We start from the raw sequence: 19,020 nt of genomic DNA, 5'->3' as shown, positions 1-19,020 counted from the left end.
TAAGCTGTTACCCAAGGAGGGTGCACATCCCAAGGTCTTCTTCATATGTGGCCATGAAGAATAGTCAAACTAATAACCCAGGTTCTCCCTGTGCTAAACAACACAGGGCAGTGAGATATCTGAGGGGGTGCGTGCCAGGTCACTAACAAATCATTTGATCCACTGCAGTACCCACCACATCAGAGGAACACATCCCACCCCCTCCACGTGTTTTTTCTACTATATCTCTGTAAGACTTGAATTTACTCCCAGGAGAGGTGATTTTGGTCCTTGGGAGATACATAATGATGGACACAAAAGAGATTAGGCCTTCACATGCCTATAAAAGTCTATATGACCTAGCTGGTGGCTACTACCCTGACATCATCTCTTATACGTTCATCCTTGCTCAATTCTCTCCAGACTTTTTGCCTCCTTGCATTCACTGACCTACCAGGTAAGCTTGCATCACTACAGGACTTTTGCCCTTCTCTCTGTCTAGAATGCTCTTGCCCGGATACCTGCAAGGATCACTGTGTCACCTCATTCAGGTCTCTGATTAGCTGTCACCTCAGCATAGAGGCCAGCCCTGAGCAAGCTACCTAAACTCTCCCTGTCACTTTCTTTTCCCCACACCACCTTATGTTTCTTCTAAGCTTTATACCATCTGACATATGATACATTTATTTGTTCATTGTCTGTGTTTCTTACCAGAATATAAGATCCAAAATCAGGATATGGCACATAGTAGGCACTCAATAAATACGTGTTGAATGAATGAAAGAATGAATGAGAGCAGGGCTGTGTCAAGGAAGGATGACTGAGTCCTTGGGCAGATAGGGATTTTCATGATCAGGAAGACAGTGCTGAGAAAAAGAAACACTCATCGTATTATTTACCGCCACTGGCATCATATTGGTAGCATCCAAAGAGAAACGTCTCCTGTCCATTATTTTATCGTGCATTTCCCCAGGCTTTCCTTTTAGTATCAACAAGATCGTCTTCAGCACGTGAGGGGCCACGCTCGACTCAGAACCAGCCGCGTGCCACATCATTATCAAGGTGCTGCAAACACAATCCCACACCCAGAAAGAGAATCGTAAGTTTTCATTGCCTACTTAATACAGTGACATGAATCAGGAAAAGAGTCTTGGTTTGACACCTTTATATAGCAAAGATACTGCAAACAAGTCCAAAACAAACTGATATTCCCATTTCCAAAGGATCTCATTAAGTCTTTTGTCCTTGAAAACCGAGGAAGAATTTCGAAAGGTCTTATGGAAAATACAGCCTGCAAGTCTGCAAGTTCATTTCCTACTACTATTTAAATGTCTGTCCAGCTCACCGTCAAGAGCTGATCAACTTTCTGCACCCCCTACTCTCTCTGTACTTCCCACCTTGTGATCTTGTTTGCCCAGAGATAAAAGAATATTTAAAAACTGATAGGGAAATACAAATTAGCATATAAAGAAACATATCGATTAAAAAACCTAAATAGATTTTAAAAAAACCCATGTAAATTTAAAAATTTAAAAAATCCTTTCACACAGTGGGGGTTTAGTTCCTGAAGAGAAAACATTGAGTCTTATGAAGATTTTCTGTTTTCAGGAATTTCCTAAATAGTGAAATACTTTGTGAGTTTAAATTTCTTAAATAAATACAAGCTTTCATTTGGAAAGAGGTCAATCATATAATTTATTTAGCATTTTGTTGATTTTGATGCCTCTCACAGATGTGAACTCATTTAAACCATACAACAGCTTTATAGATAGAATTTCCTCATTTCACAGATGAAGAAATTGAGGATCAAGAGGTTTATGAAACTTGTACGATATCACACAGAATGTAAGAGTCAAGGCTGGGTTGGGTTTTAGGTTCATTTGTTTCCAAAGCCTGAATCCTTTCCATAATATGACCTCCTGCCTTTTACGCTGTCGATGGTAGAGAAGTAATACCTTCCTTTCCAATGTGTAAACGATAGAAATGGAGTGATAGGATTTACTAAGCTTTTCTAATGTGCTGTTATTCATACTGTCCCATAGGCTCACGGTAACATTCTTTTCTTCTTAAATATTTCTTGTGATCTTGGATCATGAATTTTGGGTGAACAGTTAATGGACAAGGCACTCCCAATTATACCTTGGAATATTTAATGTTTTGTTATTTCATTGGTGGGTGGGAATATCCTACATCGGTACTTCATAATTGAGAAAAACACTCTAAGAATGTTATCACATATGGTTTGGAAAAAAATCTATTACTACTTTGAAAAGAGATTTGTTCCTATGGAATAAGCAGAACATAATTTAAAGCCTAAGGTAAATAATAGCGACAATGATCATTTCTTGATGGTCTCCTGTGTGCCAACTATCGTACAAGGATTTGAATAGCACATATCGTATTTAAGCCTTACAATCATCCTCTGTGATGTGAAAATAGATATTCTCTTTCAGCGAAAAGGAAACCACACCAGACCTGTCCAGTCTGTCTGACTCTGGAGACTGGGAACAAACTCTTGCGGAAGGGACAAGGGGGCCCTTACTTGTCTGCTGGGACCGGGTAGTCCATCATTTGAAAGATGACCTTCTTTGGTGACATGCGTGTCAGCAAGGTGATGACCTGCAACATAGCTTGCTTCATAATGTGAGAAGAATTGCCACGCAATTGCTTATAAATAAAATCCACAATCTTAGACACCTGGAAAAGTAATTTCACAGGTCAACAAGGGTCTCCTGTTTCATGGCTACCTCTAAACCAAGGCATTTCTTAGACAAAAGAATTCAGTCCTTCTCAGAATGACCAAGGCAGCAGTTAACACATAAATAAGCATGAGCAGAAAAAAAATTTATGTGCTTGACTAAACAATGCAAAATATTTATTTGGATGAGGAATAAATCTGTGCATTTATGGATAGCATGAAAATATCCATTTTTTAAAAAAAGTTTATTTTAGGGGGTAGACTTCATTGTATAAGACATACAAGCTCAATGTAGAAAACATATGTATGATTCAAGTCCTTTAAGAAGAAAGTAAAAATAATGGAACAGAATAACAATGGAACTATAAACATCAAAAAAAACTTTCAGAAAATTAAAGATTTGAATCTACATATTGAAGGAGTGGACCGTGTGTTGGAGGAACGGCCCAGAACGGTAAATGTTGAGTCATAATTTTGCAAACTCTAGTCATAGGCTTCATGTTAATTTTATTTTTTCCTCTTCTTATTCATTCTTGAGCAAGGCGAGTTCTAGCTAGACCTGGGATTTGTCTTATATCAATGGCTGTATATTCAGCTTCAAATTTAACCCACCCAGATCACCTCACTTCTTATTTTGAAAATACTCAGAGATCATAAACTGAAAAGTTGTTGATGTAAATTTACATTCCATTGCAATTGCATAACGTGCAATTCAATTATCTGTGCACTGCCTTCTACTCCAAAGAAAAACAAAAACATAAATGAAGTGTTGTTAAATAGCGCAGGACATTCCTCCCACCACATTTGCTCCAAGGGGAACGTGACATGGGAGACAGTAAACCGCTGTTCTTCTCCACTGACCTCTTCACTATCGGGTTTAGAACTTTTCCTTCTCCTCCTCTCCCCCTCCTTAAATGCAGCATGTCTCTAAAACAAGCCCATATGTTACTGGATGCTTGATTATAGAAACAGCGATCTGCTTTAATCCTCAAGGAAAGACTTGCTGTGTTAGATTTATTTAGAGCCTGTAAGCCCACATACTATATGCAATTTAGGGGATTTTCAGGGATGATTTTAACCAAACACAATTTTTCATTATAACTGACTTTAGAAGCTAACTCTGTTTAAGACGAGAATCCACTATATTCAGTAGTTCAATAGTTTGTGGGAGCTGGGATGGGGCAGTAAGTTGCTGAACTCCATTTCTGTTCAGTTTTTTCTCGGTGTTCAATGATTTAACTGTAACAGAGGCTAGTTTTACATATCTAGTTTTCTGTTTGGCTCTTCTTCCTCTCCGGGGATGTGATATGGCTTTATCTAGCCTCCCTTTTGGTGTTCTTTCTCACAGCATGAGAGGAGAACTTTCTTTTGCCAAGGAAATGACTGCTGCCCTCCAGTTTACCCCTTGGCTGTGGCTGCCTTCTAGAATGCTCCTGTCTAGCAGCATTGGAGTTCTGTAAGAAGTGTTGCTTCCTCTTTCCTGCTCTCTGAATTTGAGTATGAGCTCTCGGTTTATTTTCAATCACATAACACAGCTATGTCAGGAGCGGGAACTGGGAGTTTCAGTGAGCTGGCTTCATGGGCAGGTGATCTACGCATTTGCAGAAGGTCCCATACTCAGAAGGTCCCCTCACTTTGTTTAAAGCTCTGCTGCTGCCATCTTGAAATTTTTAACAATTTCATCTTTGAGCTTGTGTTTTTTAAGGGAGGTTCTATTGGACTTCATGCATCAGGAGGCATGTGAGCAGAGATCTGTGCGATATGTGAGTCAGCCGTGGTTCCTTCAGTCCCATTCACATGCAACGTTTATGATAAGTGCACAGAATTCCAGTGGACCCACGATGTATAACAGTTAAGTGGGAAATCAAAGCGAGTGTAACCACAATAAGCATTTATTGAAGCCTCAACCACTTAAGCTGAAAATGATGACATAGAAAGAAAGAGAAAGATGAGGTACCCCGTAAATTCTTTTCCTTCCAGTCTTTCTTTATCGATAAGCTGAAGATAGAGACTGTTAATAGAATGTGTGAGTGACAAGAAGTGAAATAAAGACAACTGAGTTAGTTTTATGTAGTGCTTCTACTCTTCTAGTAAGAATGAGCTACATATGCATGGACAAGCCATGAAATACGAATTACATTATTTTGTTGATTCTGTGTATGACTTAAATGCTGTTATATTTATATCTATAACTGGCATTGCACAATATAAATATAGATGGTAAAATTCATGCTAATAACTTAAAATTTTAATTTTTTGTTTACTTAGAAATAGATTAAATAGAAAATAAAAACACCTTAACAAACTGAGAGAGGGACTGTGGAGGAAAGGAAAAAACTTCATATGCTTGTATATTTAATGGTACTTTTTTCCTACGTTTTGAACAAGAAGCTCCACACTTCATTTTGCAATAGACCCCACAAATTATATAGCCAGACCTACAGCAAGCTGAAGTGCTTTGAAGTTTCCTTAATGATTAAGCAGTGGATTTCAATTATAGCTGTACTATTTTATTGTTATTAATGTATTTCTTTAAAAAATTTGAAGCAAATACCTCAAAATATTATGACTTGGTGTGACTGGTGGTGAAAGGTCATCCCATTATTTTCAAAACTTTTTGGTATACTTGAAACATTTCACAAAAAAATTCCCATGATTAAAGTGACACAATGAGCAATGGCAAGACATATATATGAAAAGAAGTAGGCATATAACAAATTCAGCAAGAGCACTTTGGAGAATAAACTCTGTGCTCGCTGCTCATTGTCAATATCTTACCATGGTGACCTTATGGGCGTGATATTCCAGCGTCAGTTTCAGTATGGTCGATGCCTCCAACGCAGTTGTATAATCAGACGCAGACAGTCGCACGAGGAGACTCCACACAAAGTCAGTCAGCAAGGATGGCATTAAGGTTTCTCCCACATTCTGAAACCAAAAAAGAGAGCCATGACTCCAGCCTTACCTACACAGGCAGAGAAACTTGGACATCCTGAGGGAAACTCCAGGGCCAAGCAGGCCACGTGATTTTCCCGGGCCCTACGCGCTTTTGCTGTTGTGGGCCTTTTTCTATTAAAAAATGTTAAAAAACATATTTTACAACTCTGTTGATATTAAGCTGACTATCATTCAAGCTGAATTATATATACGTATTTTTTCTTCTGATTTTGAAAGCAACTAAAACATTTTCATATGGATATGTCAGCTCTGGAGGCAGACCAGGGAGAAAAGGAAAACCATGGCATTAAAAATAAGAGGAACTATAAAATATTGATTTTACCTAAGTTTAGCTGTTCAAATATTGGAAACTATTATGAACTTCTTCAGCTTTGGAAATGAGTTTGCTCAGATCAGAAACAAGCATGATTAGTAGAAGGTGCAGGAGGGGATGAGATAAGAAAGGCAAGGCGATTCTGCGGTGTGGACTTTTCTCTTTCCCAGAGAAGGATCAAGAAGCAGGAAGAGATAAAAGGCCCATATGTCCATGGTTGAGGTAAAAACTACAGTTCAAACAATCTCTTTCTAAAGTTAGGGGAATATCCATGGACCATAAAATATGAACAAAATTACACGATTATGGATCTCTCAGTTAAGAAAGATGGATGAGCCGCGTTTTCTCCTGTGTCATTCTCCCAAGTACACAAGGTACCCAATCTTGACAATAAAAGCTTTTCTGCATGCCCTGTGAAAGGATGGAGTGTTGCTCTTTTTTCCAGTAGGGTAGGACTGAGGTCTGAAAAAGAATGGATGACCACCAGCCTCCCTCTCACTGGGCAGAGGGGTAAGGGACGGTATTGTTGGAACGCTATGGAGAAAGCCAAAGGAGGGTCACTAAGGCTTGGTTAGGCAGACTGAACATCACTAATAGTTTACCCCTCTTTAAGAAAGCCAGATTTAATTATATAAGATGGTGAATTTTTCAAAAATCATTGGAAGGAGGATTATTCTCTTTTGAATCATTATTTGTTTATTCAACAAACTATTTTATGTTAGTGTCTATTTAAAAGTTGTAGAAGAAGCAATTCCTAGTGAAACTTAGAGCTGGTGTTAGAAGTTTCTGTCATATGAAGGTACAGATATGACAGGGAGTGCATCAAACGATAGGGCTCACTTTGTAACAGGTGATCTACATGCAACTCATCAGAAATATGCCAATCACAGAGAACAGCTGGACTCTCAAGAGACCCCCTTTATCTCCTCCTGTTTCTCACTGTTACACCGTGTTGTTACATATTATGTAATTCTAACTACGTATTACATACTCGTACTATACGAGTACACATCTAATGCGCTACTCATTGTAATAGTTGCATAATATACTGTTAACTTGATATTCCACAATTTGTCATTTATTTATCCATATTTGACACACAGTTTTTAAAAGAAAATCATACATTTGTGAAGGACCTCTTCTAATAAGTAGATATATTATTTTGAGTTATTTCCTTTCTATAAATTCCCATGAGTGAGATTGCTAGGTTATTTGGTATGAATATTTTTTGTTTGTTCAATCTGTGACACTTTCAGTGCCCTCAATAGCTTCTGTAGAAGACAGTGTCCTCTCTTATAAGTGGTCACTATATAAAAAGGAGAGCCTCTTAGTTTGTAAACTCCTTTCTTTCTTTTTTTTTTTTTTTTTCCAATCCAATCATCCTATTTACTGGTGTTTTGCTTCTACCTCTCTTGGCTAAAAACCTTGCTGCTTATACTCCTATTTGTGTCCTTTGAGCTTTTTCTTTGGCTAAGGTCCTCTTGGTCCCCTTCTTACAACCTTAGCTTCTCTCAACCCACCTGTTCCAATCTACCTTTGAAAGGCCCTACCTCAGGGATTTCCAGCTACTGATCTTGCACACAGTGCTAGCACTGGGCCCGCATTGGTCTCACAGTTGGGAACTGAATAACAGGTCCTGAATACAAGGACCCAGGGCACCTCGCTCCAAACCCAAGGATTTCTAAATCTGATGGACATTAAACTCAGGTAAGAGAGGACACCGACCTGAAAGTGGTGATAATACACTTCAAGAAATGCTCGGAAGAGGCTCTGAGAAGGCTGCCAGTCCTAGGCTCACTGGCGCAATTGTGGCATTCAGGATTTCAACTCCAGGACACTGGAGTGGGGGATGGAAGACTGTAGAAGGACTTTCAGTACACCTATACAGGTAAACCCAGTTTCTTCATGTAAATGGACAACTTCATAGTCAACAAGGCTTGTGATTTTTGAGGGATGGTGGATTATGAATAATCCTGATTTTGGAAAGATGCATCATCATGTAGATGCATACTTAAGACATCTATGCAGTATTTTTGACCATATTATGTGAGGTGTATCACTTCTGCATCTCCTCAGGCTCCCACAGTTCTATCTACCTCAGTTGTGGGAGGGAAAGGCACTGCTTCATATATGTAGTTTTAGGAGGAACCATAAGACCTTCCCTACTCAAGAGATGAGATAACCTGAAGGGCCTCTGCAGCAGATTTCCTGAGCTGTCAGCACAATGAGAACAATAGAAGGCTGTTTGTTGGACAGCCCAACCTAGGCTGCCATGCTGGGTGACCTCTCAAGCATGGAGAGAAGCTTGTGTACTTGAAAGAAACTGAGGGAGTATATAGAGCTATAGAGCCTCATGGTTTTCCCTGAGGGTTTGGTTGGTGTAAAAATTATTTACTTGGTCCTGAGGTTTATCACTTAAACAAAAAAAAATTTAATAGCTTTTTAAAACAAAATCTAAAACATATTATTTTGATGTTTGCTAGTAAATTATAATAGTATTGAAGAGCCGTTAATTGGTGACTCCATTAGTTTTGCTAAATAACCAGAACTTCCCCATCTGTATGACCTATTTATTAACCAAACAAAAAGAAGAAATAAAACTAGGAAAGACATCTGTCTCTCATTTGCATTCTATAAGAATCAAGCAAAATAATATAAATTGCTATATTCAGGAATAATAGGCATAAATTATTAGTAATAGAGATGAAAATCGGAAGCCAAATACTCTATACATCATTTACTCTTTGCTTCACTGAATTAAAAAAAATGAGAAAAATTATTAAAAATATAAATTGATGAAACAAGTTACCACTATATGTAAGAACATACATTAAAAAAAGGCATACGATAAAGCAGGGACTAAGTTACCTGAGCGATTTTAGTTTTCTCTCGTTGCAAGGCCTTGGGCAGGAATTCTGCATCAGAAGCAAAAGGCAGTAAGTGCTGGCTTCCAGATTTATCATACTTTGCACTTTTGTTTTTTAAGATATCCGCTGTATTAAGGAAAAGAGTTTAAGATTTTTATTTGATCACTGGTTCCTTCTGTGGCATTGCTATTTCCAATTTCCTCTTCCTGCCAATTCTGGAGATCTAAAGTTTTCTGAATCTTGAACTCTCTGCTGATAGTTTAGTCACACAAAATATTATGACTGCACTGACCCAGAGTTTCGAAAGTGTTTAAGAGAGGTCTCTCTGAAGTAGACATGGAGGACATTGATAATTTTAATAGGTTGACCAGATGTCAAATACATTTAGGCCATCAAACGCACTGTTTAGTGCACTGGAAAAGCTATTGCTAAGTTGGAGAGACTATTGGTAGAAGAACAGACTTGCAGGGGTTTTGCAAAGGGCTGAGGGAGAGGTAAAGCAGGAAAGTGAAAAGCTCTCAATGAAAGCTTCAGGCGCGGGTGTCTTTAGTTCCAGAGAAGGTGGGTTTCAAATGACTTTGTTTGTTAAACAGATTTATAGAGATGTAATCGAATGCAACATATTTAAAGTGTACAATTTGGTAAGTTTTTGTAGATGTATATACCTATGAAATATTAGCACAGTCAAAAAAAAATATTCATCACCTCCAAAAGTTTTCCTTGTGTCCTTTTATAATCCCTCACATCTGCTCCCTGTACCCAAACTCCCCTAAGCCAAAGGTAACCACTGATCTGCTTTCTGTCAAGGTTGCATTTCTGATTTTTATATAAGTGGAGTCTTATATAAAAGTGCTCCTTTGTTGTTTGACATCTTTCACTCAACAAAATTATTTTGCGATCCATCCATGGTGTTGCGTGTATCAATGGTTCATTACTCTTTACTGATGAATACTATTCCATTGTATGTATATACCAACATCTATTTATCCGTTTTCCTGTTGATGGACATTTGGGTTGTTTTCAGTTTTTGGCTATTACAAATAAAAGTGCTATCAACCTTTGTATGCAAGTCTTTGCACAGATATTTGCTTTCGTTTCTCTTAGGTAAATACTAAGTTGTAGAATGACCAGATCATACAACAGACGTGTATTTAACTTTTTAGAATACTGGCGAATTATTTTCCAAAGTAGTTGTACCATTTCACATTCCTTTCAGCAATGTATGTTCCAGTTGCTTCACGTCTTAAATAACATATGGTATGGTCAGTCTTTAAATTTTAGACATTCTTATGGGTGTGTAGTGGTATCTCATTGAAGTTTTAATTTGCATTTCTTTTATGACTATACACTCAACATCTTTTGATATGCTTCCTCGCCCTCTGTGCTTCTTTGGTGAAATGACTATTCAAATCTACCAATGTTTTTTAATTTGTCTGTTTTCTTATTGAGTTTTGAGTGTTCTTTTAAAATTCTCGATGCAAGTCTTTTATCAGACATATAACTTGCAAATATTTTCTCCCAGTCTGTGGCTTACCCATTCTCTTACCAGTGTCTTTCAAAGAGCAGAAATATTTAATTTATCATTTTTTTCATTAATTGGTCATGCTTTGATGTTGTATTTAAGAAATCTTTGCCTAACCCAAGGCACAAAGATTTCTTCTAGTTTCATAGTTTTAGATTTTACATTTAGTCCTATGATCCATTTTGAATTAACTTTTGTATATGTATGAGATATAGATCAAAGTTCTTTTTTTAGGATATAAATAATTTTTCCAGCACTGCTTATTGAAATTTATCCTTTCTCCACTGAATTGCCTTTGAACCTTAGTCAAAAATCATTTGATCATATATGTGTGGATCTATTTCTGGACTCTGTTCTATTATATTCAGTACAATGTTGAGTAGAAGTAATGACAGTGCACATCCTTGTCTTTTTCCTGATCTTTTGGGGAAATCACTGAGCATTTCACTATTAAGTATACTGTTAGCTTTAGATTTTTCAAAGACGTACTTTACCAGGTGGAGGAAGTTCTCTTTCTATTCCTAGTTTTCTGAGAGTATTTACCAGGAATGGATGTTGAATTTCGTCAATGCTTTTTCTGTATCTACTGAAATGATTATACAGTTACCTTTTTCATCTGTTAATATGGTATGTTACATTGATTGGTTTTCAAATGTTAAATTGCTATTACACTCCTGGGATAAATTCTACATGGTCACGAATATTATTCTTTTTATGTATTGTAGTATTTGATTTGCTAAACTTGTTAAAAAATTTTTGCTTCTATGTTCTTGAGGGACATTACTCTGTAGTTTTTGTTTTCGTTTTTATTTTTTGCATAATGCCTTTATGTGATTTTGGTATCCCAATAATGCCAGCCTTATAGAATGAATTGGCAAGTATTCCTTCATCCTCACATTTCTGAAAGACTTTGTGTAGAATTGGTATAATTTCTTCCTTAAATATTTGCTATATCATTTCAGTCTGGAGTTTTCTTTACAAGAAGGATTTAACTGCAAGTTCAATTTCTTTGATAGACTTAGGCTATTTCTCTTATCTATTTCTTCTTGAGTGAACTTTGGTAATTTGTGTCTTTCAATGAATTTGTCTCTTTTATCTAAGTTGTCAAATTTATTGGCATAAAGTTATTCATAATACTCCTTATTATTCTTTTAATATCCATAGAATTGCTAGTGAAGTCATCTCTCTCATTTCTAATATTGATAATTTGTGACTTCTCTCATAATTTTCCCCATATCTTCTCAAAAAATCTGCTTTTGGCTTCATTGCTTTTCTATTATTGTTTTTCTGCTTTCATTTTTATTGTTTTTTGTTCAGATCTTTATTATTTTCTCTCCTCTGCTTACTTTTGACTTTATTTGCTCTTCTTTCTCTACTTAAGGTGGAAGCTGAGGTCATTAGCTTGAGAACTTTTCTAGATTCTTATATAGGCATATAGTACTATGAACTTCCCCCCTGGGAGCTTGTTTAGCTGCATCTCATGAATTTTGAAATTTTGTATTTTCATTTAGTTAAAAATATTTTTAATTTCCCTTTTTATTTCTTTTTTAGACACATGGGTTATTTAGAAGTAGGCTATCTAGTTTCCAAATATTTTGGATTTTTCAGATATCTTTCTGGTTTTGATTTCTAATTTAATTCTATTTTGGTCAGAGAATATATTTATTTGACTTAACTACCTTTTCATTTCTTGACACTTGTTTTATGGCCTAAAATATGGTCTATTTTGATAAATTTTCTTCTTTCCCTGGAAAAGAAGTTTCATTTTCCATGATTGGCGGAGTGTTCTATAAATGTCACTTAGGACAAGTTGATTCAAATCTAAATCCTTACTGAGTTTCTCTGTAAGTATGAATTATTGAGAAAGACGTATTGAATTCTTTGACTGTAATTGTAGATCTGTCTATTTCTTCTTGCAGTTCTATCAGTTTTTGTTTAATGTATTTTGATTTTTTATTTTAATATATTTTTGTTTTCAGGTACATAAGTGTTTAGGATTATTATGTCTTCTTAATTAATTGACTCCTTTATCATGACAAAATCACTATCTTTTTCCCTGGATGCATTCCTTGTTCTGAAATGTATTCTTTTGATATTGGTATAACCATTTCAGTTTTCTTTTGACTAATGTTGACCTGTTATATCATTTTCTAACTTTTAACTTTTATTCTGCTTGTGCCTTTACATTTAAAGTGATTTTCTCATAGGCAGCATATTTATAGTTGAGTCTTGCTTTTTATCCAATCTGATAATCTCTGTCTTTTCACCAGAGGTATATGGAGCATTTACGTTTATTCTGGAGGGGTTAAGTCTTCACCTCACCATTTTCTTTTTACTTTCCCCATCTGTCCTTCTTTCTATTTTTCTTCTTTTTGCTAATTTTTTATGATTCCTTTTTATCTCCATTTTGGCTTACTATATAGAACTCTTTGCTATATAATTTAAGTGATTGCTTTAGGGTTTATATTATACATCTTTAATTTATCACAGTTTACTTTTAAGTGATATTTCATGACTTTATGTATAAGAAACTTAAGCAGTGTTCATATTTGATCCTCTTTCAAGCCTCTGTGCTATTGTTGTCATATATTTAGCTTTTACACTGTTATTATTTTTTGCTTTAAACAATTGATTATCATTTAAAGAGATTTAATAATAAGAAAGAAAATTTTAATATTTACCTACACAATTTTAATCCAGTGTTCTTCATTATTTTATGTTGATCTAGATTTTCACCTCGTATCATTTTTTTAAAGTTATGTGTTTATTTTTATGTATTATGCAGGTATTTTATGTATTTTTATGTATGTATTTTTGTTTGTGTATTTTTTTCTCTTCATCTTTATTGCAGTAACATTGATTTATAACATTATATAAATTTCAGGTGTATATCATTGTATTTCTATTTCTGTGTAGATTACACCCAAAGACTAATTACAATCCACCACCACACACAAGTGCCAGCACCCTTTCACTCTCCTCCCTCCCTTCTTCCCCTCTGGTAACCACCAATCTAATCTCTGTTTCTACATGTTTGTCATTGTTTTTATCTTCTACTTATGAGTGAGCTCATATGGTATTTGACTTTCTCCCGCTGACTCTTTACTTAGCATAATACCCTCAAGGTTCATTCATGCTGTTACAAAAGGCTGGATTTCGTTGTTTCTTATGGCTGAATAGTATTCAGTTGTGTATATATACCACATCTTCTTTATCTGTTTGTCCCTTAATGGACACCTAGGTTGCTTCCAAGTCTTGGCTATTGTGAATAATGCTGCAATGTGCATGTATCTTTATGCATTCATGTTCTTTGGATAAATACCCAGCAGTGGAATAGTGGGATCATATGGCATTTCTATTCTTAATTTTTTGAGGAATCTCCACACTGTTTTTCATCATGGCTGCACCAGTTTGCACTCCCACCAGCAGTGTATGAGAGTTCCCTTTTCTCCACATCCTCTTCAACACTTGTTTCCTGTCTTGTTAATTATAGCCATTCTGATGGGAGTCAGGTGATATCTCATTGTAGTTTTGATTTGCATTTTCCCTGATAGTTAATGATGTTGAACATATTTTCATGTGCTTGTTGGCCATCTGTATATCTTCTTTGGAGAAATATCTGTTCAGATCTTTTGCACACTTGTTAATTGGGTTGTTAGTTTTTTTTGCTGTTGAGATGTAGGAATTCTTTGCGTATTTTGGATATTAACCCCTTATCAGATGTATGGTTTGAAAATATCTTTTCCCAATTGTTAGGTTGTCTTTTCGTTTTGTTGATGGTTTTCTTTGCTGTGCAGAAGCTGCTTAGTTTGATGTGGTCCCATTTGTTTATTTTTTCTATTGTTTCCATTGCCTGGTCAGACATGGTGCTTGAAAATACGCTGCTAAGACTGATGTTGAAGAGTGTACTGCCTATGTTTTCTTCTAGAAGTTTAATGGTTCCAGGTCTTATATTGAAGTCTTTAACCCTTTTTGAGTTAATTTTTGTGTATGGTGTAAGATAATGGTCTACTTTCATTCTTTCGCGTGTGGCTGTCCAGTTTTCCCAACTCCATTTATGGAAGAGACTTCCCTTTCTCCATTGTATGTTCTTGGCTCCTTTGTCGAAAATTAGCTGTCCATAGGTATGTGAGTTTATTTCTGGGCTCTTGATTCTGTTCCATTGATCTGTGTGTCTGTTTTTGTGCCAGTACCATGCTATTTTGGTTACAATCACTTTGTAGTATATTTTGAAATCAGGGAGTATGACATCTCCAGGTTTGTTCTTTTTTTTCAAGATTCCTTGGGATATTTGGGGTCCTTTTTTGCTCCATATAAATTTTGGGATCTTTATTCTGTATCTGTGAAAAATGTTGTTGGAACTTTGATAGAGATTGCATTGAATAAGTAGATTGCTTTAGGAAGTATGTACGTTTTAACTCTATTAATTCTTCCAATCCAAGAGTACAGGATATCTTTCCATTTCTTTGTATGTGCTTCAATTTCTTTCAACACTGTTTTATAGATTTCAGTGTACAGACCTTTCACCTCTTTGATTAAGTTTATTCTTAGGTATTTTATTCTTTTCTTGCAATCGTAAATGTGATTGCATTCCTAATTTCTCTTGATGCTACTTCATTGTTAGTGTATACAAATGCAACTGATGTTTTTTCCCCCATGGAAAACTAGCCATGAGCTAACATCTGCCGCCAATCCTCCTCTTTTTACTGAGGAAGATTGGCCCTGAGATACCATCTGTGCCCATCTTCTTCTATTTTTTATATGTGGGTTGCCTGCCACAGCATGGCTTGATAAGTGATGCATAGGTCTGTACCTGGGATCTGAACCAGTGAACCCTGGGCCGCCAAAGCAGAGTGTGTGATCTTAACTGCTGTGCCACCAGGCAGGCCCCATAAACACAACTGACTTTTGGATGTTGATTTTGTCTCATGCAATTTGACTGTATTCATTTATTATTTCTAAAAGTTTTTCAGTGGATTCTTTAGGGTTTTCTATATATAGAATCATGTCATCTGCAAATAGTGACAGTTTCACTTCTTCCTTTCCAATTTGAATCCCTTTTATTTCTTTTTCTTGCCTGATTGCTCTGCCTAAGACTTCCAACACTATGTTAAATAAGAGTGGTGACAGTGGGCATCCTTGTCTGGTTCCTGTTCTTAGAGGGATAGCTTTCAGTTTTTCTGCATTGAGAATGATATTAGCTGTGGATTTGTCATATATGGCCTTTATTATGTACTTTCCAGCTAAATCCATTTTATTCAGAGTTTTTATCATAAATTGATGCTGTATCTTGTCAAATGCTTTCTCTGCATCTATTGAGATGATCATGATCATGTAATTTTTATTCATCATTTTGTTAATGTGGTGTATCACAATGATTGTTTTGCGGATGTTGAACCATCCTTGCATCCCTGGAATAAATCCCACTCAATCATGGTGTATGATCTTTTTAATGTATTGATGTATTCCATTTGCTAGTATTTCCTTGAGGGTTTTTGCAGGGATGTTCATCAGTGATATTGGCCTGTAATTTTCTTTTTTTGTGTTGTCCTTGTCTGGTTTTGCTGTCAGGGTAATGTTGGCTTCATAGAATGGGTTAGGAAGATTCCCTTCCTCTTCAAGCTTTTGGAAGAGTTTGAGAAGGAGAGGTACTAAGTCTTCTTTGAATGTTTAGCAGAATTCACCAGGGAAGCCATCTGGTCCCGGGCTGTTGTTTTTTGATTACTATTTTGATCTCCTTACTGGTGACTGGTCTATTTAAATTCTGTATTTCTTCTTGATTCAGTTTTGGAAGGTTGTATGATTCTAAGAATTTATCCATTTCTTCTAGGTTATCCAATTTGTTGGCATATAGCTTTTTGTAGTATTCTCTTATAATCTTTTATATCTCTGAGGTGTCCATTGAAATTTCTTCTCTTTCATTTCTGATTTTATTTATTTGAGCCTTCTCTCTTTTTTTCTTGGTGAGTCTAGCTAAAGGTTTGTCCATTTTGTTTACCTTTTCAAAGAACCAACTCTTGGTTTCATTGATTTTTTAAATTGTTTTTTTAGTCTCTATTTCATTCATTTCTACTCTGAGTTTTATTATTTACTTCCTTCTGCTGACTTTGGGTTTTGTTTCTTCTTCTTTTTCCAGTTCCTTTAGGTGCACTGTTAGGTGATTTATTTGAGACGTTTCCGTTTGTTGAGGTAGGCCTGTATTGCTATAAATTTCCTTCTTAGAACCGCTTTTGCTGTATCCTGTAAATTTTCGCATGTTGTATTTTCATTTGCATTTTTCTCAAGGTATTTTTGGATTTCTTCATTGACTCAATCATTGTTCAGTAGAATTTTGTTTTATCTCCACGTATTTGTGGCTTTTCTGATTTTCTTCTTATAGTTTATCTTTAGTTTCATACCACTGTGGGCAGAAAAGATGCTTGGTATTATTTCAGTCTTCTTAAATTTATTGTGACTTATTTCGTGGCCTACTATGAGATCCATCCTAGAGAATGTTCCATGTGCATTTGAAAAGAATGTGTATTCTGCACTTTTTGGATGAAATGTTTTGTATATGTCGACTAAGTCCATCTGATCTGACATGTCATTTAAGGCCAATGTTTCCTTGCTGATCTTCTGCTTGGATGATCTATCACTTGATGTAAATGTAGTGTTAAAGTCCCATACTATTATTCTGTTACTATGTATTTCTCCTTTTATGTTTGTTAATAATTGTTTTATATATTTAGATGTTCCTATGTTGGGAACATAGATATTTACAAGTGTTATATCCTCTTGTTGGATTGTTCCCTTTATTGTTATGGAGTGCTCTTCGTTGTCTATTGTTACAGTTTTTGTTTTAAAGTCTACTTTTTCTGATATAAGCATTGCTTCCCCAGCTTTCTTTTCATTACCACTTGCATGGAGCATCTTTTTCCAGCCCTTCACTTTCAGTTTGTGAGTGTCTTTAGGTCTGAAGTGTGTCTCTTGTATGCGACATATATATGGGTCTGGTTTTTTCATCCAATCAGCCACCTTATGCCTTTTGATTGAAACATTTAGTCCTTTGACATTTAAAGTAGCTATTGATAAGAATGTACTTATTGCCATTTTGTTACTTTTTTTTCTGGGTGTTTTAGTAGTTCTTCTCTGCTACTTTCTTCTCTTTCTTTCTTTGTGGTTTGATGGCTTTCTTTAGTATTATGTTTGGGCTCCTTTCTCTTAATTTTTTGTGTATTAATTATAGGTATCTGGTTTGTGATTACCATGAGGTTCATATATAATAACCTACATGTATAGCAGTCTATGTTAAGTTGATGGTCTCTTTAGTTTGACCTCTTGCTAAAAGCTTTACTCTTTAAACTCCTCCTCCCACATTTTATGTTTTTGATATTGTATCTAACCTCTTTGTGTGTGTGTGTTTACCCATTACTGTCCTGTCATGGAAATAGATAATTTTAGTACTTGTGTCCTTTGTCCTTCATATTATCTTCATAGGTGATTGATCTACCTTTACTGTATTTTTGCCTTTACCAATGAGTATTGCCTTTTCTTTGGCTAATTTTCTTATTCCTAGTTGTTGTCTCCTCTTTCCCACTTAAATAAGCCCCTTTAGCATTTCTTGTAAGACTGATTTCTTTGTGATAAACATCTTTAATTTTTGCTTGTCTGGGAAATTCTTTATCTCTCCTTCCATTCTGAATGATAACCTTGCTGGGTAGAGTATTCTTGGCTGTAGGTTTTTTCTTTCAGTGCTTTAGATATATTGTGCCACTCCCTTCTAACCAGTAAGGTTTCTGCCGAGAAGTCAGTTGATAGCCTTATGGGTTTCCCTTTGTATGTAACTTGTAGCCTTTCTCTTGTGGCTTTTAGGATTCTCTCTTTATCTTTAATTCTTGACATTTTATTTATAATGTGTCTTGGTGTGGGCCTCTTTTGGTTTAGGTTGTTCAATGCTCTCTGTGCTTCCTGTGTCTGGATGTCTGTTTCCTTGCCTAGATTAGAAAAGCTTCAAGCTATTATTTCTTCAAATACATTCTCTGCTCCTTTGTCTCTCTTTTCTCCTTCTGGGATGCCTATAATATGAATGTTAGTGCACTTGATGTTGTTACTGAGGTCCCTTAGACTGTTCTCGTTCTTTTTAATTCTTTTTGCTTTTATCTGTTCAGCTTGGGTGATTTCCTCTAGTCTTTCTTCCTGCTCGCTGATCTGTTCTTCTGTATCATCTACTCTGCTATTGAATCCCTCTAGTGAATTCTTCATTTGCACTATTGTATTCTTCATTTCTGGTTGGTTCTTTTTTATATTTTCCAATTCTTTGTTGAAGTTCTCACTGAATTCCTCCATTCTTCTTCCAAGATCAGTGAGCATCTTTATGACTTTTTTGTTTGAACTCTTTGTCAGGTAGGTTGTTTATTTCTGTTTCATTTAGTTCTTTACCTGGGATTTTGTCCTGTTCTTTTACTTCGAATGTATTCCTTTGACTCCTCAATTTGCCTCTTTCTCTATGCTTATATCTACATACTAGGTAGGTCAGCTATATCTCCTGATCTTGGAAAGGTGGCCTTATGTAAGAGATGCCTTATGAAGCCCAGCAGTATGCTTCCTTCTTGTCACCCATTCCAAATGTTCCAGGGGTGTCTCCTGTGTGGGCTGTGTGTGTCCTTCTGCTGTGGCAGGGTTGCTCTTGCTGCAGGTGCACAGG

General features: G+C 36.0%; 1 protein-coding gene across 1 annotated transcript in view; it reads right to left on the bottom strand.

The window, feature by feature from the left end:
- Nucleotides 1–19,020, bottom strand: part of MROH9 (maestro heat like repeat family member 9) — a 65,936-nt gene that overhangs the window by 27,029 nt on the left and 19,887 nt on the right. Inside the window, exons 6-10 of the mRNA XM_046680665.1 lie at nucleotides 9,873–9,886; nucleotides 8,817–8,912; nucleotides 5,456–5,605; nucleotides 2,522–2,676; nucleotides 879–1,044 (exon numbers count right to left, since the gene is read on the bottom strand). Coding sequence (XP_046536621.1) covers nucleotides 879–1,044; nucleotides 2,522–2,676; nucleotides 5,456–5,605; nucleotides 8,817–8,912; nucleotides 9,873–9,886 — 581 coding nt within the window. The remainder of the gene's footprint in view (nucleotides 1–878; nucleotides 1,045–2,521; nucleotides 2,677–5,455; nucleotides 5,606–8,816; nucleotides 8,913–9,872; nucleotides 9,887–19,020) is intronic.

Source organism: Equus quagga, chromosome 13 (assembly GCF_021613505.1).
Source record: "Equus quagga isolate Etosha38 chromosome 13, UCLA_HA_Equagga_1.0, whole genome shotgun sequence".
NCBI classification, from domain to species: Eukaryota; Metazoa; Chordata; class Mammalia; order Perissodactyla; family Equidae; genus Equus; species Equus quagga.
This window is presented reverse-complemented; position numbering and strand designations above follow the sequence as displayed.